We start from the raw sequence: 23495 nt of genomic DNA on the forward strand, positions 1-23495 counted from the left end.
TAGCTAAGACTACATGAAACTCAATGAAACCAAGAATCTAAAATAAAAGTGAATTCTTACAATGCTGTCCATATTTTCATTTGCAAGTGACTTGCCTATCTCCACAAAACTGCAATTGGTTTAATGCTGTTATTAAGAAATAAACCCAAAGAAAAATGTATTCTTCTTTTGGCAAATTATCCTGAGAGAGTATAGAATAAAGCTGTAAATTGCCCACAATATTCGAGGGACATAGTTCAGATTTTGCTCTCTGTTGTCAAGACACGGTAGAATCAAAAAGCCAGTCTTGTACCTATTTCTTAGTTTGGGAATGAGGACCAACTAGATGCAGCATTGGTGAATGAGTGCATTTAAAAATGGATCTGCTACAATTGTAAAGATAGAGAGCAGGGCATGTGTGTGTTTGATGAAAAGGTGGAGGATAGAGATGTAAGGATTACTGATACATTTCCTCATCTTTGATGAACAAAAATGATATATTGGCAGGAGATGTACTTATTTCAATTATTCATTTCTACCAGGGAGAAAGAATAATTAAACCCATTTTCTTCCTGCAGAAGAATATTTTTGAAAATGGCACTTCTGTTTATTTCAATAGTATTTGTATAGGGAAGAATGTAATCAGTGCATCCTCAGAAAGAAGTAGGAAAAGAGATTGCTGTTGTCCCTTCCATGGATTATCTTCCAACATATTGCTGGTTCACATTGCAAAAGCTAAAAAGTTGGGTTGTTGTAGGTTTTTTCGGGCTATGGCCAAGGTCTAGAGGCATTCTCTCCTGACGTTTTGCCTGCATCTATGGCAAGCATCCTCAGAGGTAGTGAGATCTCTTGGAACTAGGAAAAAGGGTTTATATATCTGTGAAATGACCAGGGTGAGACAAAGGACTCTTGTCTGCTGGAGCTAGGTGTGAATGTTTCAGCTGATCACCTTGATTAGCATATAATGGCCTGACAGTGCCTGGAGCAAACTTTTCTAATCATCTAATCACCTCTCAACAAAAGTTTGCTCCAGGCAATGTCAGGCCATTATATGCTAATCAAGGTGATCAGTTGAAACATTCACACCTAGCTCCAGCAGACAAGAGTCCTTTGTCTCACCCTGGTATTCCACAGATATATAAACCCTTTTTCCTAGTTCCAACAGATCTCACTACCTCTGAGGATGCTTGCCATAGATGCAGGCGAAACGTCAGGAGAGAATGCCTCTAGACCATGGCCATATAGCCCAAAAAAACCTACAACAACCCAATAATTCCGGCCATGAAAGCCTTTGACAATACGCTAAAAAGTTGGTTTCATAGATCAAAAGCCTACTTTTGTTTCAAGGCAAATTACTAGAATGATATAATCTCGGTAATTTTAACAGTACTGAATAAAATCAAACACATCAAGAGAATCCATTACAAAGGCATGCTAACTCTGGTTACTTTTCAGACCAAACTCAATGAAGATTTCACTGTGCAGGCCTCAGGCCAAGGAAAAGCAACAATGACGGTTATGACAGTGTATAATGCACAGACCAAAGCAGAGGCAACTCAGTGCAAGAAATTCACCCTTGATGTTACTGTGAAACCCCTCCAGCTGAGTAAGTCTGAGTGGTAACTCCATTTTGATAGAAACAGTAGCTTCTAACAACTAGATTTTGCCTTCTCATTTCACTGAAATACAGTTCATAAATATGAGAAACAGTGCTTTCACCATTTTGAACTGCAAGATGTATACGTGTGCTGAACAAGATGTATACATATGCATCACTTACTCATATTCCTGATTTCTTTCAATGTTATACAGGGTGAGGCAGCATAACTTCCTTTTTTCAAAACTTAATCAAACCCATTGTATGAATCAGAAATTATTTTTTTATAATGTAGGCGCATACCTAAAGTTTTGTTTTACATAGTTTTGAAGATCAAATTAGGTAGATGGCGTCCCCCATTCTCCATACATTAAGTAAACCGATTTCTGGCGTTTGTCATGACTCTTGTCAGCATAGCAGGCGTTATGTTAGCATTTTCTTCCTGGATGTTGGTCTTCAAATCTTGTAGGCTCCTTGCATGGTTCACATAAACACGGGATTTCAAAAAACCCCATAGGAAAAAAATCACAAGCGGCCAAATCTGGAGAACGGGCCGGCCACTCCAAATCCGCTCGAAAAGTAGGCCTCAACGGCAAAAGCAGGCTCTGCACTGTTCCAACACATGATGACAACTGAACTGTGTCAGGACAAAACTTTATAGTCCCGTCTCTCGAACGAGACCACTAGCACTCCACTACGTCTTCAACCGACCGATTTTTAAAAAGGAAGTTATGCTGCCTCACCCTGTATTTGTTCTTTGACAGTTTTTGATTCTGATATTTACAGAATTGCAGATTGGGATTGAAAAATCCAGTTGACTGATGAAGGGGACTCCCATAATGAAGTGGTGTTGTTCATTTGCTATTTCCTATAGAAATAGGATGGATAACAATATGGGTGGAGTAGTACAAACTCGACATTTAAGAAAACTCAGCTAAGAGAAGCAAGAGGGCAAAGGAGATGCATAAGACAGAGAGTAAAAGACAGGGGGAAAGAGGGAAAGAGAAAGACAAAATTGTTAAGTAAATAAAGAGGTAACACGGTAGCCACAAAGGACAGTGTCATATTTTATTCCAGAACAGGCCTTCATGCACATATCCTCTTTTCCTGAATTAGAACACAACTTGGACTGTTAACAGATCTTGATGTACCCTTCCACACAGTCTTATATCCCAGAATAGCAAGGCAGAAAATCCCACAATATCTTCTTTGAACTGGATTATCTGAATCAGATAATGTGGGATTTTTTGCCTTGATATTCTGGGATATAGGGCTGTGTGGAAGAGCCCTTGCTACGAATTTGGACAGAAGGTGTCTGTTACTCGGTTCTCATAAATGGGGGGACTCAGTGACAGATGAGACTTCAGTGCTGCTTGAGCAATAAAGGCTATTCTTAAAAATACATGAACAGATTTGGAGTTTATATGAATAATAACTCTTTCCCCCCCTTGTCTCCACAATATCTAGACCAGAAGGAGCTAAAGGGATCCCTTCAGGCGATCGAGATCAAAATGTGTATCAGGTGAGAGTGCTGGCCTGCTCATAACCAGAGATTCACACTGAGAACATTTCCCAAAATGTTCTCTGTTTTAACAAGGTTGAGATATGTTGAGTCTTATTTGCAAAGCAGTTTAATATATCCTTCTCTCAAGGATTGTAACGGAAGACACCATAAATCAAAGGGTGACACTTGGAGAGCTCAATTTTTTCCCACTGTAGTTTTTTTCCACTGAAGCCTTTGCCTTGTATTTATTTATTTATTTATTTGCTTTATTTCTATACCACTTTTCTCAACCCTTAGGCGACTCAAAGCGGTTTACATAGTACAAATTATCACAAGACAGTATCATAGGCAATTGAAACACATTGTACATAACAATCAATATCAATAAACAATCATTATCATAACGCCTCAACACTAAATCAGAAACCATTCTCATAATCCTTCTTCCATGTTCCTATGTTCGGTTGCACCGTATTCCTATAATCAATTGCACTGTTTAGCCAAACACTTGTTCGAAGAGCCAGGTCTTCACCTTCCTCCGGAACGCCAACAGTGAAGGGGCCTGTCTGATGTCTACAGCTAGGGCATTCCACAGCCGAGGGGCCACCACTGAGAAGGCCCTGTCCCTCATCCCCACCAGGTGCGCCTGTGATGCAGGCGGGATCGAGAGCAGGGTCTCCCCAGACGATCTTAATGTCCTAGTCGGTTCATAGGTGGAGATGCGTTCGGAGAGGTAAGTAGGGCCGGAACCGTTTAGGGCTTTATAGGCTAACGGCAGCACTTTGAATTGTGCCCGGTAGCAGATTGGCAGCCAGTGGAGCTGGCGCAACAGAGGAGTGGTATGCTCCTTGAGTGCCGCTCCTGTTAGCAACCTGGCTGCCGAGCGCTGGACCATTTGAAGCTTTCGAGCAGTCTTCAAGGGCAACCCCACGTAGAGAGCATTGCAGTAGTCTAGATGGGATGTAACCAGAGAGTGGACCACCGTGGCCAAGTCAGACTTCCCAAGGTACGGGCGCAGCTGGCGCACAAGTTTTAATTGTGCAAAAGCTCCCCTGACCACCGCCGAAACCTGGGGATCCAGGCTCAGCGATGAGTCCAGAGTCACTCCCAAGCGGCGAACCTGTGTCTTCAGGGGGAGTGTAACCCCATCCAACACAGGCTGTAACCCTATGGCCTGTTCGGCCTTACGACTGACAAGGAGTACCTCTGTTTTGTCTGAAAATTTGTTCGCCCTCATCCATGTGTATGTGCATTATGCACAGGATTGTATGTGCATTATGCACAGGATAGCACCTTGAATAGAGAGGATATATTTATATATACCTCCAAGTGTTGGCGGAATGTAGCCCCGATCATCTCTTGTCATTTGGACTTTATGATTAAGTTTAAAGGGAACTGCAGGCCACTTCACCTAGAAGGGCATGGGTTCTTTTGTTGTTGTTGTTCAGTCATTCAGTCATTTCCGACTCTTCGTGACTTCATGGACCAGTCCATGCCAGAGCTCCCTGTCGGTCGTCACCACTCACATCTCCTTCAAGGTCAATCCAGTCACTTCAAGGATACCATCCATCCATCTTACCCTTGGTTGGACCTTCTTCCTTTTTCCTTCCATTTTCCCCAGCATCATCGTCTTCTCTAAGATTTCCTTTCTTCTCATGATGTGGCCAAAGTACTTCAACTTGGCCTCTCTTGGGTTCTTTAACTTGGCCTAAAAAAATCTAGCATACAGTAGAGAGAGAAAATGGGTGCACAGCAAATTTTAAGGTGCTGCAGGTTTTTGGTTTTTGGTTTTAATGCGATTCACGATTTGTAATTGACAATAGACAATGACATAAAAGCCACCCAATGTTAAATTCCCTTCTTCTCCTCCACTTGTACATTTTGGCAAGTTGTTCAGCTTAGAATAATAATTCTTGACACACATGCACAGCTTTAGGCATTTTGTAAGTTTTCACCAGAACCATTTTGGTAATTGAAGGCAGATGCCTTGGTGATTCCATAGACATTAGTCAATAAACATGTGCTAGATCTCACTTTTCACCTTTTCAAACAGAATTATTTATTTATTTTATTTACTGTATTTGTATACCGCCTTTCTCAACCGATCACTTTGAAAATGTGAAGAACTTACAGATCTGAAACCAAATCAATTGCTAAACGCTTTCTGAACCATTGTTCTCTCCTTTTGATTCTAGATATCTTGGTAATGTTGATGCTACAATGTCCATCATTGATGTCTCCATGCTCACGGGTTTTGCACCTGATATTAGTGACCTTAAAAGGGTATGTAAGACTTGCCTTATGCAGGAAATGGCTGCTTGACTTATCCTTTGAATGTATTGTACTAGAAAATGTAGAAAATCCCTGCAGTCAATAAAAGTTTTTGATCATGGAATTTACTTCTGGAGAAAGAGATAGGGTTAGGATGGATAATAAACTCCACAATTTCCCCAGGTTAGTTCTTCCGATAGCTAATTCCTTACAATTATCATTTTTTTGTACATTTTTCTTGATTTTTTTTATTGTACTATAGATTCACCCTGACCACCAGGGAACATAAAGTGAAAAATATAATATTAATATTCATTCATTCACCTTCTCAATCCTGAAGGGGACTTACAAAGACAACAATTCAATGCCGTATATTAATACATTGGTAAATAAACAAAAATGTTAAAATGAAACTCATTAATAACATAGCATTAAAACATCAATTAAAATCATATGATCCAAATCATATTCCAAGGCCAGTCTGAATCATTATTATGTAAATTTCTAGACTCCTATTGCACTACTCCAATAATAATAATAATAATAATAATAATAATAATAATAATAATTTATATTCCACCCTTCTCACCCCAAAGGAGACTCAGGGCGGATCACAGTACACATACACGGCAAACATTCATTGCTGCTTTGTATAGACAATGCACAGACAGGCAGACAACAGAAGGAGGTGGTTTGTTTCAAAACAGTGTCCAGCTGTTTTTGGTGCAGTGGAAGGTTGGGCACAAGTCCAGGGGGTGCTGTTGCTCTATCCTCTATGACGAAGAGCCATCAGGACTTCCTCCTTCCTTTTGGTAGCCTAGCATTTTCTGGTCTTTTTTTTTATAGCATCGTAAAACACTTCCCCCGCTTTTAGCAGTACCTAATTTCTCTAATCACATCTATAGCTGTTTTTGCATTGCTTAGGTAAACAATGAGCTAGGCTGACATTTGGCAGCTCATGCCAACCCGGGGCTTCGAACTTGCAACCTTTTGGTTTATAGATCTTATAATTGCTGATGATTTACCAGCTGTGCTAAACCTCTGGCCAGATCCCAGAGCCATGATTTCAGTTTTTATGAAATTTGTTCCAGGTTTGAGTCTGTCCTTTCAAGGGTCAATCCAATGTGCTAACACATATCCTGAAAATATGTTCAGTACATTAGGAAAATAGACAGCTACCTTATAAGCATGTCAAGCATCAATTGCCCCTGCAATTTGAGCTTTGCAAAGAGACAAATTTCTTTCTGATACATATTATGAACAGTGAAGCTTTAGTCCAATAAATAGAGAGAATGTTTAAACACCAGCAGTAAATTCAGAATTTTATTGCACAGAAGATGCAAATAAAAGCACTAAAGTACAAGGTGAGGCAGCATAGCTTCCTTTTTTTCAAAACTTAATAAAACCCATTGTATGAATCAGAAAAAAATTATAATGTAGGTGCATACCTAAAGTTTTGCTTTACATAGTTTTGAAGATCAAATTAGGTAGGTGATGTCCCCCATTCTCCATACACTGAGTAAACCGATTTCTGGCATTTGTCATGACTCTTGCCAGCATCGCAGGCATTATGTTGGCAATTCCTTCCTGGATGTTGGTCTTCACATCTTCTAGGGTCCTTGGACGGTTCACATAAACACAGGATTTCAAAAAAAAACCCATAGAAAAAAATCACAAGGGGCCACATCTGGAGAGCGGGCCGGCCACTCCAAATCCGATCGAAAAGTAGGCCTCAATGGCAAAAGCACGCTCCTCACTGTTCCAATGCATGATGGCGACTGAATTGTGTCAGGACAAAACTTTATACTCCCGCCTCTCAAACGAGGCCACTAGCGCTCCGCTACGTCTTCAACTGACTGAATGGTGTGCATTTTTAAAAAGGGAGTTATGCTGCCTTACACTGTATTAGGCATGATACCAGTAGCTGGCCTGCCACTTCCTTATGATGAAGCCATAGGAGTTCTGGGATCTACTTTGTGCAATTATTGCACCATGGTCCTGTGACTTGTCAATGAGATTCCCAGGCCTCTTTGGTAGTCTCCATTCCTATCCCCAAGGGTTTGGTTTAGGGTTTTTTTTTCTCCAGACAATTATGAAATGCATTCAAATTTAAATATGAGGGGGGGGGGGGAACAAAAGAGTAGGAGCGGCACAGAAGAAAGGATGAGTTATTGCTGCCCACCTGAAAACATGACTTGGCACAGCTCAGGTACTGCAGTTGGTTGTGTGATACTGCTCATTATCATGATAGTATATTACCACTATCCCACATCATAGGAATGCTGCAGGCAGGCCCGTAGCCAGGATTTTGTTTCAGGAGGAGCTGAGTCTGAGTGAAAGAGTCTACCCTTGCAAACCTTTTGTATCGTTACCCCAATACCCCCATGCATATGGGATATATTGAGCATGGTGATCAGATCATGATACGAATAAACATAACAGTTTAAATAATATACCAGTAAGGCCTTCTCGTGGACCACCATGAGAATTTGGGGGGGGGAGGGAGTCTGAAGCCCTCAAACCCCCGTTCTCAGTATGAGGCTAATCACTTTGTAAACACATGCAGAATAGTTTTTATCATTTCAATTTGAGATTTATATGAGAATAAACAATCCTGGGGAAGAGCTTTAGGACTGAAATTGATAGAGCTTCACCTTGATTTTGGCATTACCGTTCAAAACACAGTGGAAACAAAATAGCTTGTTCCAAACCTGGTAAAACAAGAGAACTAGCTTGTGTAATTTCAAGTCTACCTTGAATTTTTTCTGTTTATGAAATGAAAAGTGTGCTCTGTTCTTGTGGGATGGAATGTAACTTTTATCAATAAAGTCTTTTGTACTTTTTCTAATGTTTAGCTTTCTGAGGGCGTCGACAGATTTATCTCCAAGTATGAACTTAACAAAGGCTACACTGAAAGAGGGAGTCTTGTCATTTACTTGGACAAGGTAAGGCTGAAATTGATAAATTATAAAAACAGCTAGACAGACTCTGGTACAGCAAAGATTATGAATCAAGGCAGTGGTTTTCAACCTTTTTTTTTTTCACCAACAACTACTTGATCAGGGACCACTTTGACCAGGGACCACTCTCCAACATTAGTACCAAAAGGGTAACGAATCAGTTTTTGGTTAACTTTAGATTTGGTTTGGGGTGCCGATTCAGAAAATCACATTGGATAGACCACATCAGATCTAGTTTCTGATATAGAACACATGCCATAGTCAGCAACAGAGAAGGAGTGGCAGGTGAACGAAAGGAGCAGAAATAAAATAAAATAAATAGAGGAAGGAGGCTCATGGACCAGATTTTCGTCCTCACAGCCCATTAGTAGTCCGTGACCCACAGGTTAAGAACCACTAACTTAAGGCAATGGGATAAGTCAGAGCTAAGAAAAGTTACTTTTTTGGACTGCAGCTCCCAGGATCTGCCAAAGAGCATGCCCACCATCCTTTCCAGCCGTGAGGTTTTGGGAGTTGTAAAAAGTAACTTTTTCAAACTCTGGGATCAGATGGAATTTGAGACTACCATAACTCATTATTGTTGAGCACCTGGACTAATGTCTGAGGGCCCTTCCAGACAGGCTCTATATCCCAGGATCTGATCCCAGGTTTGCTGTTTTAAACTGGATTATACTGTTAATACTGTGAAATGATTTGGTATAAACAGAAAACCTGGGATCAAATCCTGGGATATAGGGCCTTTCTGGAAGGGCCCTGGACCTTTCTCATCAGAGTGACTTTGTTGTTCAGGATTTTTTTTTTAAATGTCTGGCAATGCCAATCAAGAAATGGTGGGTCATCTAGTACTTCGTAATTTTATTTATTTATTTATTTAATTTAATTTATATCCCACTTTCTCTCAAAGTGAGATTCAGTCCCTTATGTTCATAATGAAGCCTGCTTGGAACTGGGAAAGTTTTCTGATACTTATAAAAAAAGTTTGGGTGGGACATAATATATGCCCAAAATGCCAGACTTAGTGCTGCTTTCCATGATTGACAGATTCCTGTTGGTAAGGTCATTCTACTCTCCTAGTCTTTCTCACACGTGGGCTATTCTTGTTATAGCCTTCAATCCCACGAACTTTGGATCCCATTTTTTAAAAGTGATCCTTGAATTGAGTTGTCAAACATGACCCTCCACACATACACACACACATTTTGAACAAAATGATAGATAGCTTAGGAAATCTTGGGGAGTCAAGAATTTAAAGGGCCTTAAATTCTGTTTAAGGGGCTCCACTGGCTGCTGTTCATTTTCTGGTCCAAATTCAAGGTGCACCTACAAAGCCCTGAACAGTTTGGGATCCTCCTACCTGCGTGACCACATTTCTGTGTACGAACCCACATGACCCCTTCGATCACCTGGAAAGGCCCTGCTCGCACTCCCACCTCCATCGCAGGCACGATTGGTGGGGACGAGGGAGAGGGCCTTCTCGGTGGTGGCCCCTCAACTCTGGAACTCACTCCCCAAGGACATCAGGCATGCCCAACTCTGGCAGTCTTTAGGAGGAGCCTGAAAACGTGGTTGTTCCAGTGTGCCTTCCCAGAATAAGGAAACTCCCAGCAATATGTCCTCTAAATGCACTTTACTATTGATCTAGGAGTGTCTGCGCGCCCCATCCCTCTCTGAAAACTCTATCCTAGTTCATATTTCATCTGTTCATGCTCAGCATCATTTTAAATTTTAACTATTACATTTGGCCCAGCCATAGGTTTTTAAACGTCGTTGTGTTACTGTTAATGTTTATTTTTTGTTATGAGTTTTTATTTTATGGTTTTGTATTATTTGTTGTTTATTGCTTTTATTATTACTGTATTGTGGGCTCGGCCTCATGTAAGCCGCACTGAGTCCCTTGGGAGATGGTAGCGGGGTATAAATAAAGTATTATTATTATTATTATTATTATTATTATTATTATTCTCTTATTGGAGGCTGGTACCTAAAGGCTTGTTTTCTGTTTTCTTTCCCTATCTCAGGTTTCTCACACAAATGATGAATGTGTGCAGTTTAAAGCTCACCGGTTTTTTGAAGTTGGTCTTGTCCAACCAGCATCCGTGAAGGTGTACAGCTATTACAACCTAGGTAATGACTACCACACTTCTCCCAGTGAACTCAGTAAAGCGAGGCAGGCAGTCAAATGTCTTGGAAGCCAGTTTTGACTTGTCAAACAGTTATTTGAGATATTTCTCTTCTCCCATTCCCAGCTTTGATTTATGACTTCAGAAAGGACAAGTGCTTATTGAAAGAGAACTATGATCCACTCTAGTTAAGAACTCTGCTTACTCTTCAAAACAGCGTTCTTAACAAGAGCCTTGTTGACCTATCACAGCAGATATTATCCTCTATCCAAGGGCAGGAAATAAAACCATGGCAACCTACCTGCCTTCAGATTTCTTATGCTTTTTGCCTATATGAGGTCAGAAGAAAGCAATTGAAGTGTAGGTGGAAGATGGATTTTTACCTTAACTGTTGCCATTGCAAAATACACTTCCAAGCCCCAGATCACAATATGGAGAACAGAGAAAAGAGGGTAGCCATCTCCATTGAGCCCCTAGTGGTGCAGTGGGTTAAACTGCTGAGCTGCTGAACTTTCTGAGTAAAAGGTCACTGATTCAAATTCAGGCAGTGGAGTGAGCTCCTGCTGTTAGCTCCAGCTTCTGCCAACCAAGCAGTTTGAAAACATGCAAATGTGAGTAGATCAATAGATACCGCTCTGGCGGGAAGGTAATGGTGCTCCGTGCAGTCATGCCGGCCACATGAGCTTGGAGGCGTCTATGGACAATGCCGGCTCTTCGGCTTAGAAATGGACAGGAATATCAACTCCCAGAATCGGACGCGACTGGACTTAATATCAGGGGAAATCCTTTACCTTTTTATCTCCATTGAAGGAGATACCATCTGAGCTACTACTCTCTCCTTTGTAATGTTAGCTCAAAGAATCTTGTTCAAGCTGCCTGATCTCATACAGAATCATAGAGTTGGAAGAGACCACAAGGGCCATCCACTCCAACCGTCATGTAGAAGCACACATTCCAAAAGTTGGATTCCCATTACATAAATTCAGAATTATGTATTACCAATATTCCTATTGGGAGCAATAGGTGTTCTTTAAGTTTCCCGTTGCCCAAAGTGCACTGGAATTGCAATGTGAAGTAAAGGGCCACTCTATTCATTCTTCCCTTTCAGACGAGCACTGCATCAAGTTCTATCATCTTCCCAAAGAAAGTGGCCTCCTCAGTAAGATTTGCCATGGTGATGTTTGCCGATGTGCAGAAGGTAAGATGCGGTGGGAAGGTGGTACTTCTGCTCATAGAGAAGCAAGATGTATTATCGAAGGGGGTGGGTAGTTGAGTTGTGAATAAAGAATCAGATTACTAACTGCAATGCCTAAAATGTCTAGAATGGAGTATGTGAGTGTAGGTTTGGATGGGGAGCATCCAGGAATGGCAGAGCTAGAGGACATCTTTCAGATACTCTCAGATGCCTTGCTTACTCCTCCCCTTAAAGGATTTTGAGGTCAAAACCTGCCTGATTTGGCGCATATGACTAGAGATATCTGCAAACACAAAGAGGTGCCTCCAAGGATCTTATTCATGTGTTTTCTTTCTATTTTCTTACTCTTTTCCCAAAGAAAGCTGCTCCTTGCTCAACAATATAAAGGAAGAGGTGGACGCACAGCTACGCATTCAACTGGCTTGCAAACCAAGAGTGGATTATGGTGAGTTCATCTTAGATGGTTGAACACCATGAGTAAGACTGTGGCTCAGCTAGAGTGCAAATACACAGCAGCACAACTTTTCCTTCTGGAGCAAATGCTTCACATTTCTTTGTGTTAAGTCCGTTTTGTGCTATGTGCTGCTACTTCTTGGTGTATTTTGGGCCTCCTGAGAGTTAGATTTACCAGTGTCAATGTGCAACGTGCAATGAGATTGTTCATCTATGTACAATAACATCACCAGAACCAAGAATTATGTCTCACCAATTGCTAAAGGAGTTACGGCTTTTGTGAAGAAAAGCATTTAAACATTTTAAATGTTGTCTTTTTTTTTTAAGTGTACAAAGCCAAGCTGATTCGAATAGAAGAGGAAAATGGTTATGACACCTACTTCATGGAAGTTCTGGAAAAAATTAAAGAAGGTAAAAAAAAAAAGCCATCATGTAGGAAGTGGCATACTGGATATAAAAGCAGGAGTGTTCTACATGAATAGCTACTGTGCTGCAAGCTTGTATTTCTTGTTATTTTTTGTCAAGTAAATTTTGACTTCTGGCAGTTTATGAATGAAAGGGTCCAAAGTCAGATAGTCAATAGAGCTTTCCTGGTTTGTTGTTGTTGTTCATTCGTTCAGTTGTCTCCGACTCTTCGTGACCTCATGGACCAGCCCACACCAGAGCTCCCTGTCAGCCGTCACCACCCCCAGCTCCTTCAAGGTCAGTCCAGTCACTTCAAGGTTTGGGGTGGATTAATTCGGGTTTGTCCAAAACATCATCTGGGCAGCTCCCTTTTTATTGCAATAACTCCTGCAATAAAGGGGCTGTCTAGATGCGCTCCCAGTAAGTTTTTACTTTTCTTAAGGGCCATTGTCACTGTGTTTGTGTTTATTGTAATTTTATATTGTTGTATATTCATATATTTTATGTAATTATGATGTTGTTTATTGTTTATTGTTTGCATTTTCAGTTTGCGTTCAGTCGTTCTTTATTGTAATTGTTGTTTGGGCTTGGTCCCATGTAAGCCACTACGAGTTCCCATTGGGGAGATGGTGGCGGGGTACAAATAAAGATTATTATTATTATTATTATTATTATTATTATTATTTGGGGGGGTTTAGGGTGGCCCCATGCCATCATGGTAGTTACTGCAATGGCATGGGGACATCCCCCACCCCAGGAAAGCTCGAGTTTTGTGGGAAGGTTTGGAGACACTTCAGTGTGGGTTTTTCCCATGTCTGGAAGTGCCTTCAGTCAATTAAACCAGTTAATTGTCTCACAACCCTGATCTAAACATTTTCTTTGTCTGTCTGATTCCTACAGGGAGTGATCAAAATGCAGAAAACAGTCCTCGCAGATTTATCAGCCAGATGAAATGCAGGGAAACTCTGAATCTGAAGGAGAACAATAATTATCTGATCTGGGGTATCAGTAATGACCTGTGGCCTGCAAATAATGAGTATGCATTTCATTTCATTGATTTAGTAGATGTATATATTGTTTTGTTTTTGTTTTCTTCTTATTACTGCTATTCATTGTTTTGTTTTTGTTTTTTTCTTATTACTGCTATGTCATTGTGTGTTGTTAATGTTATTGCTTTGTTTTTTATTTATTTTGCTCTATTATTGTTGTTGTTGTTTTATTGTTGTATTTGGGCTCAGCCTCTTGTAAGCCGCACCGAGTCCTTCGGGAGTTGGTAGCGGGATACAAATAAAGGATTATTATTATTATTATTATTATTATTATTATTATTATTATTCCCCCATTGGTACTCAAAGCAATGTGTATTGTGTATCCAAAACACTATAAAAAGTTTGAACACCACACTCTTTGTAACCCTTGTGGTTAGATTTGACATTTTCTTGGACCATAGGGTTGCATCTGCAGTGTGGAATTAATGCAGTTTGACACCATGGCTTAAAACTATAGAATCATGAAAGTTGTAGTTTGGGAAGGCATTAGGCCTCTCAGGAAGAAAAGGGTAAAGATCCTGTAAAACTGCAACTCCCATGATTCCATAACATTGCACCATGCAGTTAAAGTGGAGTCAAACTGCATTAATTCTACAGTATAGCTCAGGCATGGGCAAACTTTGGCCCTCCAGGTGTTTTGGACTTCAACTCACAGAAATCCCAACCAGCTTATCAAATTGTGGGAGTTGAAGTTCAAAATACCTGGAGGCTGAAGTTTGCCCATGCCTGGTGTAGATGCACCCATAGTTGGGATTGTAGAGTAGCCTTAGCCTTGATTCTGGGACCTCTCCACTTACAGCAGGAATATCATGAAGGCACAGCCCTAGAAGTATTTTAGTTCATGCATTTTTAACTGCAGGTCACTTTGGAACTAAAAATGCAACCTACAGGCACTGGTTTGGATGAAAAATGGAGTGGGTCCCAGGAACTGCCATTCTTCTCCTTCTCCTTCTCCTTCTCCTTCTCCTTCTCCTTCTCCTTCTCCTTCTCCTTCTCCTCCTCCTCCTCCTCCTCCTCCTCCTCCTTCCTCTCCTTCTTCTCCTTCTCCTTCTCCTTCTCCTTCTCCTTCTCCTTCTCCTTCTCCTTCTCCTTCTCCTTCTCCTTCTCCTTCTCCTTCTCCTTCTCCTTCTCTTTCTTCTTCTTCTTCTTCTTCTTCTTCTTCTTCTTATTATTATTATTATTATTATTATTTCCTGATATTTTGCTTTAAAACGACACTTAAAAGTAGCTTATAGTCAAACCAATACAATGCAATTTAAAACCTACGAGAAGATCTAGGCTGGATCTACACTGCCCTGTATCCCAGGATTTGATCCCAGATTATCTGCTTTGAACTGAATTATTTGAGTCTCCACTGCCGCATAATCTGGGATAAGAAGTTAATCTGGGATCAGATCCTGGGATATAGGGCAGTGTAGAAGGGGCCATCGTGACCAGGGTAAAAGCAGAGTTCTCAATTGCCCCATGAAATACAAAGTATTCTGGAATTCCAGGCATCCACTGAGTTCTCCTTCCTTAGGCTGGATCTACACCGCCCTATATCCCAGGATCTGATCCCAGATTATCTGTTTTGAAGTGGATTATATGAGTCCCCACTGCCGTATAATTTGAGATTAACAGATAATCTGGAATCAGATCCTGGGATACAGGGCAGTGTAGAAGGAGTCGGAGACACCAAAGATACAACCAAAATAAAACCTGCTCATTTCAAGGTGTGTAAAATGCCTAAGGAATGGTGCTGCTTATTCATTTCAGAGCCTTGGTAGGTTCTTCCACAGCTTTCCTTTGTGCAAAGATTTAAACCTCTACTCTTTTTATCTTTTCCAGTGTCTATTACCTCATAAGCAAAGATACCTGGATTGAGAGGTGGCCAAGTGAGGATGAATGCCAAGACGAAGAGTGGCAAGACCTATGCAATCACATTGACCGGTTTGCCAATACATTGATGTTTACGGGGTGCGACATCTAACTGGAATTGCTCTCTGTATTATTCACAGAACACTGTTTTTGGGGTAATGCTCAGAAGTCATATTTCCTCCTGAATTTTTAGATTGTATCTCTTATTTTTTGTTTTCCTTTCCCCTGCTTCAATTTGTTTATATATAAAATAAAGGCCTAATTTCTCAATGTGCTGTTGTGTTCCTTGTCAGCAAGCAATCCCCCATTATAATTTTTGGGAAAATGATGCCATGACCTTTTGGGAAATGGAAATCTCCATAACCTTTTGAAGAAACTATGATCTTTGAAGATGCATGATCTTGTTAGAAATCATAACCTTTTGGAAAATGGCATTCATAACCATTTGGGAAAACCAGAATCTCTCTGAGAAGAGTTTAAAATGAACTTCAGTCAACCTTCTCCGTAGTGGTAAATATCCACTAGTATTCATACAAGGTAATTAGATTTCTCAGCTGTTAAACTGATATTCCTAGATGTCTCTTGAACTGTAAGGATCAAAGATATGCCAATGCATGCATGCATGTATATAGGTATAAGTAAAGGTAAAGGTTTCCCCTTGACATTAAGTCTAGTCGTGTCCAACTCTGGGGGGTGGTGCTCATCTCAATTTCTAAGCCGAAGAGCTGGCATTGTAGGTAAATGTCTCCAAGGCCATATGGCTGGCATGACTGCATGGATTGCCATTAACTTCCCGCCAAAGTGGTATCCATTGATCTACTCACATTTGCATGTTTTTGAACTGCCAGGTTGGTAGAAGCTGGGGCTAACCGAGGGAGCTCACCTTGCTCCCCGGATTCGAACTGCCAAGCTTTTGGTCAGCAAGTTCAGCAGCTTAGCGATTTAACCCGCAGGGCCACTGGGGGATTGGGAGATTATATATATATATATATATATATATATATATATATATATATATATGAGTTTCAGAAGTGTTCTTTCAGTTGCCCAGAAACATCTACTCTCCCTTAAAACATCTTGGTTTAAATCATGCTCTCAAGCGACAAAATAAGCAGATTTCTTTAAAAGTAACATAGTAACATAAAAGTAACTCACAAACTTCATGTATTCAACATACTGGTACATTGCCTATCAGTCCAGTTACAGATAGATTTGAAGTAGTTTCTCTGTGCAGATAACACAGGGCATCTTTCTCATAATCAACAGTCCAAAGCATCTCTCTCTGAGAGTCTTAATAGAGTCTCATGGAGTCAGTTCTCTAAAGTATTCTGTTTCTACAGCTGTACTATTTCTACACTGAAAGTCTAATGGCTTCTGGCATCTGAAAACATACTGTTTCTAAAATGGAGTCTGAGTCCTGAACAGTTCCAGTTCTGATCACATGGTCTGCAGATACATACACACACACACACACACACTAGCTGTACCCGCCACACGTTACTGTGGCCAATCTTCCCTCCTTCTTTTCTTCCTTTCCTCTATTTCTTTCCCTTCCTATTTCTCTTCTTCTTTCTTTCATCTCTACCTGTTTCTTTCCCCCTTTCTTTGCTCTTTGGTTACATCCTTCCTTCCTTCCCTGTCTTTCGTTCCTTCCTTTGTTCTTTCCCTCCCTCCTCTCATTCCTTACCCCCTTCATTCCTTCCCTCTTTCCCTCCTTCTCTTGTTACTTCTTGATTGTCCCTTCCATTTCATTTCTGTGTGTGTGTGTGTATATATATATATATATATATATATATATATATAGTAATCTATATAACAATATATAAAATATTGTATTTATATCTTACATAGAAAGAAGGAAAGGAAGAAGAAAGGAAGGAGGGAAAGGAAGGAGGGGGGTGAAGAAAGGGGAGGGAAGGAAATGAAGAAAGGGAAAGAAGGAGGAAAAGAAGGGAGGGAGGAAGGAAAAGAAGGAAAGGAAGGAAAGGAAGAAGAAAGGAGGGACAGGAAGGAAGGGAAGGAGGGAAAGAAGGAAAGGAAGGAGAAGAAGGAAGAAGGGGGGAGGAAAGGAAGGGGAAGGAAGGAAGAAAAGGAAAGAAAGGGAAGGACTCCTTTCGGATGGAGTGTGGCAGAGGCATCTACCTCCCAGTCTGGATGTTAATAGAGGAGAGAGGGGGGGGGGAGGAGTTAAATGTATGCTCGTGTTGCCGGAGAGAGCCAAGCAGGTCAAACAGACAGAAAGGAGAGTTAAAAAAGAAAGAAGGATCTACAGAAAGTCCCTCCCCCACCTGCTGGCCTTCCTCACCTCCTCCTCCTCCCCTTCTTCCACTCATCAGCCCCTTCCTCTTCCAACAGGGAAAGGAGGAGGAAGAGGAGAAGACTGCCCTACTGACATAGCAGGGAAAGAGAGGGGGCTCCATGCTGGAAGCCTCCACCTCCACTCCACTCTCGCTTGTATGTGTGTGTGTGTGTGTCCGTGCACGCAGACCTGGCTTTAACGGCCGGCCATTTCCCCACGAGGAGGAGGAGGAGGCGTGGCCATGGGTCTCTTTGTAGACATGCAGTTTCTCCTTTGTGGACATGCAGTTCAGAAGTCCTTTCTGCTTTATGTTTTCGTGGGGTTTTTTTGAGTGGAGAACATACATTGGGTTGTTAGGGGTATCGTGTCCAAATTTGGTGCCAATTGCCCCAGTGGTTTTTGAGTTCTGTGAATACCACAAACGAACATTACATTTTTATTTATATAGATATATATAAACACATAACTAGTGGAGGCTTGAAGAATGTTGCAATTTTCAACAATAATATTGTTAGTATTGCATCCAGTGTTTTTGAATGATTGATGTGGAATCATCTAAGAGTACAGTGCTTTACAGAGAGTATGGGTCCTTGCCCCAAGGTGGGCACAATGTAAATCTGGGCACAGAAAGGGAAGTGGAAAAAAACAGAAGAAGTGGGTGAAGAAAAGGCAGGCCTGTAGAGTGAAGGAATTTGAAAGTATTTCACTGTAGGCTCATTTTATTGAAAGACATTACATCGAAGCCTCAAAAAGCACAGCGCAAAAGTATGAGCCCTATAACAGACTGATCTAACGAAATACCAGTTCGGGATTGATGAGAAGATCACTGGATCTCATTAACGCAGATTTATTAAATTCATAGTGCACAGATTAGAACACAATTATATGGCAATATTCCCATTCTTCTGAATCACTGGATTCTGAATCACTTCTGAATGTTGTAACCCAATCTGCAAATCCAGAAAGGATAAAAATAGGCATGTCAACATAAAATGCAATGTTTCAAAATAGTGGAAGTGTGTATGCAAATATGCTTAGAGTTAGGAATTGCAACATGTCATGAGAAATACACACACAAAGCAAATACACTTTAATAATCACAGCTGTCCTAAGAATTCTAATAGTAAGATATTGATACAGCTCACCCATATCTATCATCATATAAATAGATTTTTTCATGCCTCTCAATGCATTCTCCCAAACGTCTAGGGGAAGATCTACATGTTTACTGTCTACTTCAAGGAGCAGTAGACAGAATCCATCTTGTCCAAAATGTCTGTTTTGCTTCAGGAAGCAAATGAGAACACTTAAATGAAATCTTAGCTAGATCTCCAACACTACAATTGATGTACTGGGGAAGCTTTTAACTTAGTCATACTTGTGGGTTTATAGACAAATCTTCCATATTGATGTGTCTTGCCTTGACACTGAAAAATGCTACACCAAAGCCTCAAAAACCACAAAGCAAAAGTGCAAGATCTACAGAAGCCTGAGCTGAAACAATTCACCCTGGTTTTGTGTTTCTCCAAAAGTCTCTGTCAATATCAGATCTTTTTAGAGTCCTTGTAGACGTCCATGTTGTTTCGACGCTCTTGGGTACTACATGCCTGTACTGCTTTTTGTTTTTGCTCCATACAATTTGTCCTTGCCATTGTGGCCCACCAGGATCATTGCTTATTACAAGCTCGTGATTTTTGCTTACTTTTTCTCATGATGAGGCTTTTGAGATTGCCAACATCAAGTTAGTTTTACTTCCTTGGGAGAGCAGTCTGTGTTTCTTGTTCTCTGCTTTACATCTCCAGGCTGGAGCACCCAGTGGCGCAGTGGGTTAAATCCTTGTGCTGGCAGGACTGAAGACTGACAGGTCACAGGTTCGAATCTGGGGAGAGGTGTATGAGCTCTCTCTATCAGCTCCAGCTCCTCATGCGGGGACATGAGAGAAGCCTCCCACAAGGATGATAAAAACATCCATTCATCCGGGCATCCCCTGGGCAACGCCCTTGCAGACGGCCATTTCTCTCACACCAGAAGCAACTTGCAGTTTCTCAAGTCACTCCTGACACGACAAAAAAAAAATATCTCCAGGCTGGGTCCAACAGTATGGGAATTATAACTGTGGCCACTCCACTATCTTATCTTTTGGAACAACTCAGTTTTAGTTCAATGGTTGCATGCTGAAACTGTTCATCCTGCCATGGTGGGTATAAAGAGGGTCCTCTCTACAGTTCAGTGGATATGTAGTGAATCGGTGGAGTTTTATTCCCACTGCGTTGCACTGGGCAAGGAAGTTCATAGGTTTCCAACCAACACATCACAAAAGAGGTTGTAAAATCTCCTTACACACAGGAGTTCTCCATGGATTTGATGAAAAAGGAGAATGTGCAGGTGTGCAGATCTATGGGCACATTAGAATGGTATGTAAGAGGCAGAGAAAGAATTTTGGCTGAGATTCTGCAATTATAACTGAATATCTTCAAAAGCAATGGTATTCCCCACAACAACCTATGGATGTGAGAGCTGGACCATAAGGGAGGCTGAGTGAAGGAATATAGATGCTTTTGAGCTGTGGTGTTGGAGGAAAATTCTGAGAGTGCCTTGGACCACAAGAAGATCCAACCAATTCATACTTCAGGAAATAAAGCCCAATTGCTCATTGGAGGGAAGGATACAGAGGCCAAGATGAAGTACTTTGGCCACATAATGAGAAGACAGGGAAGCTTAGAGAAGACAATCATCATCATCATCATCATCATCATCATCATCATCATCTTTATTTATACCCAGGCCTGTAGCGAGGGGGGGGGGGTTTAGGGGTTCAAACCCCCCCAAAAAATGTTTCAGATTTTTTTTTAAACCTGGTTTACTCATGAATTTTAACTGGTTAACCAAATCCCCATGCTAAGTCTATAAGATGCAAGAACTGCAAGCACTATCTCAGGCAAATTATTGACAATTTATTCACACTGTTTGGGACCCGGCTACCTGCGTGACCGCATCTCTGTGTACGAACCCACACAATCTCTTCGTTCATCTGGAGAGGCCCTACTCATGATCCCACCTGCATCACAAGTGCAATTGGCAGAGACGAGGGAGAGGGTTTTCTCGGTGGTGGCCCCTCAACTCTGGAACTCTCTCCCTAAGGACATCAGGCAAGCCCCAGCCAGGATAACTGCATGCCCAGCCCCCTCCAAACACCTACCCTTTTCACCTGGTCATGCCCAGCACTTTTTAATTTTAATTATTACATTTGGCCCTGCCACAGATTATAATTGCATCATGGTGTGTTGTTAATGTTATTGCCTTGTTTTTGAGTTATTTTGCTGTATTGTTGTTGTTGTTTTTACTGTTGTATTTGGGTTCGGCCTCTTGTAAGCCGCACCGAGTCCTCCGGGAGATGGTAGCGGGGTACAAATAAAGGATTATTATTATTATTATTATTATTATTATTATTATTATTATTGTGGGGTGTGTGTGCTGAATGTTCTCATTAAGGAGGCCAGACTTGGTGGAGGTGGTTGACAGGGGCGGAGCTGCAGACTATTGAAGGCTGCTCTGCCCCTTGCTGTGCTCTTTGCTTCAGCCTGAGCTAGGAGGCAGGTTTCAACCCCCCCCCCCGTGAAATTTTCAAACACCCCCCCCCAAAATTTAAACCCCTCCCAAAAAATTTTTCTGGCTACGGCCCTGTTTATACCCCGCCACCATCTTCCCCAACGGGCAGCTTACATAAGGCCAATCCCAAACAACAAATTACAATAAAATAAAATGCAAATTACAATAAAATAAACAACATATACAATAAACAAAATATGCAAAACATCTAAAAAAGCAGTAAACCAAACATAGTGACAGTGAGCGGGGGAAATGGAAGGAAAAAGGAAGATGGGCCGACCAAGGGCAAGATGGATGGTATCTTGATGTGACTGGATTGACTCTGAAGGAGCTGTGGGTGGCCACAGCCAACAGGGAGCTCTGGCGTGGGCTGGTCCATGAGGTTACAAAGAGTGGGAAGCGACTGAACGAATAAACAACAACATCTTCCCCTCTGCTTCAGCATTCAAGCTACCTTTTTTTTTAACTGGGTGCCACTACCATGACTATTCAGTAGACAGAGGAGGATGAGGGGATTTCAGATAATCCACTTGACTTTTTCCTGCAACTGGTAGCATGCATGGGATGTCATCATTGTCATCTCCATCCTCCTTTTTTACATCAGTGAGTCTAGAAGGTGACAAAGGAACATTAGGGACTAGTTTTTTATCTTTCATTCCTTCACTCATGGCCAAGCTTTGTTTCAAAACTGCAGTGAAACAACCAGGAACAATATAAAGGAAAATAGTGGTGAGGATAGATGAGAAAGAGCAAGCTCCCTGTATTGACTTGGAATTATAAACAATTTAATCACCATTTTTTGTCTAATAGCATAAATACTGGCTATATGAAAAACTGTAATTATGTACAATTTAATATTAAAATAAGTGCCAAGTGCTTGTCAGCCAAACTTTTTGCTCTCATTGGTTAGAATGGCCAAATTTGGAGAGTATGACGTAGAATACTGCCTGTGTGTGTGTGTGTGTGTGTGTATGTGTGTGTGTGTGTGTGTGTGTGTTTTCCTATGTAAAGAGGAGAGACGCTTCTTGTCTCCCTCCCCTTAATTTTCAGGAAAGTGGTCTGGAAAATTCCCCTAAATGTCAGATGCTGTCTCCCCAACATCTCACACACTTGTCTCACCCCCCAATAATTCCACTTGAAGAAGCCTCCACGTTGTGGTTCACAAGTATGAACCAAGACTAAGCATAGCATCCTTTGAGACTTCAGCTGACAGCTGTGGTTAGTTAACCAGAGGAAATATCTCTAAAAATGTTAAGTATAAAAGAAAAAATGTTCCAGCTAGGAAATGACAATTAATAACCCTAGCACCCGTCAGAATGTAATTCTATTCACCACTTTTTCAAAATAAATGCATTGCATCTAAATTGTTCTTACTGTGGAATAATACAGGTCAGTCTTCGGTAACCATGGATTCAGACATCCACCGTTTTGCTGTTCCGTTGTCTCTAGTGGGGCTTTAGTATCTACAGATTTTGGTATAACAATGATGATAATAATAATAACAACAACTTTATTGATAACCCACCCTCTCTCCCCGAAATGTTGGATTACAGCCACTAAATGTGTGAAATCCATTCCTAAGGCTGAATCTACATTGCCATACAATGCAGTATGAATGGGTCTACACCGACCATATTATGCAATTCAAACTGCATTACATAGCAGTGTACATCCAGCCTTAAAGTTTTTTCTTTCTATTGTCAGGTTAATACTCTAGGCCAGGGGTTCTCAAACTAAGGCCCGAGGGCCGGATGCGGCCCTCCAAGGTCATTTACCCGGCCCTCGCTCAGGGTCAACCTAAGTCTGAAATGATTTGAAACCACACAATAACAACAACAATCCTTTCTCATCAGCCAAAAGTAGGCCCATGCTTCCCATTGAAATACTAATAAGTTTATATTAAAATTGTTCTTCATTTTAATTATGGTATTGTTTTTATGTGTCTTTTGCACTACAAAAAAGATATTTGCAGTGTGCATAGGAATTCATTCATTTTTTTTTCAAATTATAATCCAGCCCTCCAACAGTTTGAGGGACTGGGACCTGGCCCTCTGTTTAAAAAGTTTGAGGACCCCTGCTCTAGGGGAAAGAGTTGGGAATCTCATGAAATCTTAAACGCTTTGGGCCAACATTAACTTTGGTCTTTTTAGCTATTGTTCTATTTCTTGATGAATTTTAAAACCTCATTTTTTACTTC

At 41.0% G+C, this 23495-nt stretch overlaps 1 protein-coding gene across 1 annotated transcript in view; it reads left to right on the plus strand.

Moving 5' to 3' along the window:
* The window catches only part of C3 (complement C3), a 76002-nt gene extending 60342 nt beyond the window's left edge, over positions 1-15660 (plus strand). The window contains exons 31-40 of the mRNA XM_067463984.1: positions 1435-1585; positions 3044-3098; positions 5276-5363; positions 8207-8296; positions 10330-10435; positions 11540-11629; positions 11985-12071; positions 12407-12490; positions 13385-13520; positions 15361-15660. Coding sequence (XP_067320085.1) covers positions 1435-1585; positions 3044-3098; positions 5276-5363; positions 8207-8296; positions 10330-10435; positions 11540-11629; positions 11985-12071; positions 12407-12490; positions 13385-13520; positions 15361-15502 — 1029 coding nt within the window. The 3' untranslated portion in view covers positions 15503-15660. The remainder of the gene's footprint in view (positions 1-1434; positions 1586-3043; positions 3099-5275; positions 5364-8206; positions 8297-10329; positions 10436-11539; positions 11630-11984; positions 12072-12406; positions 12491-13384; positions 13521-15360) is intronic.
* The last annotated feature ends 7835 nt before the right edge of the window (positions 15661-23495 follow it).

Source organism: Anolis sagrei, chromosome 2, assembly GCF_037176765.1.
Source record: "Anolis sagrei isolate rAnoSag1 chromosome 2, rAnoSag1.mat, whole genome shotgun sequence".
Taxonomy (NCBI): Eukaryota; Metazoa; Chordata; class Lepidosauria; order Squamata; family Dactyloidae; genus Anolis; species Anolis sagrei.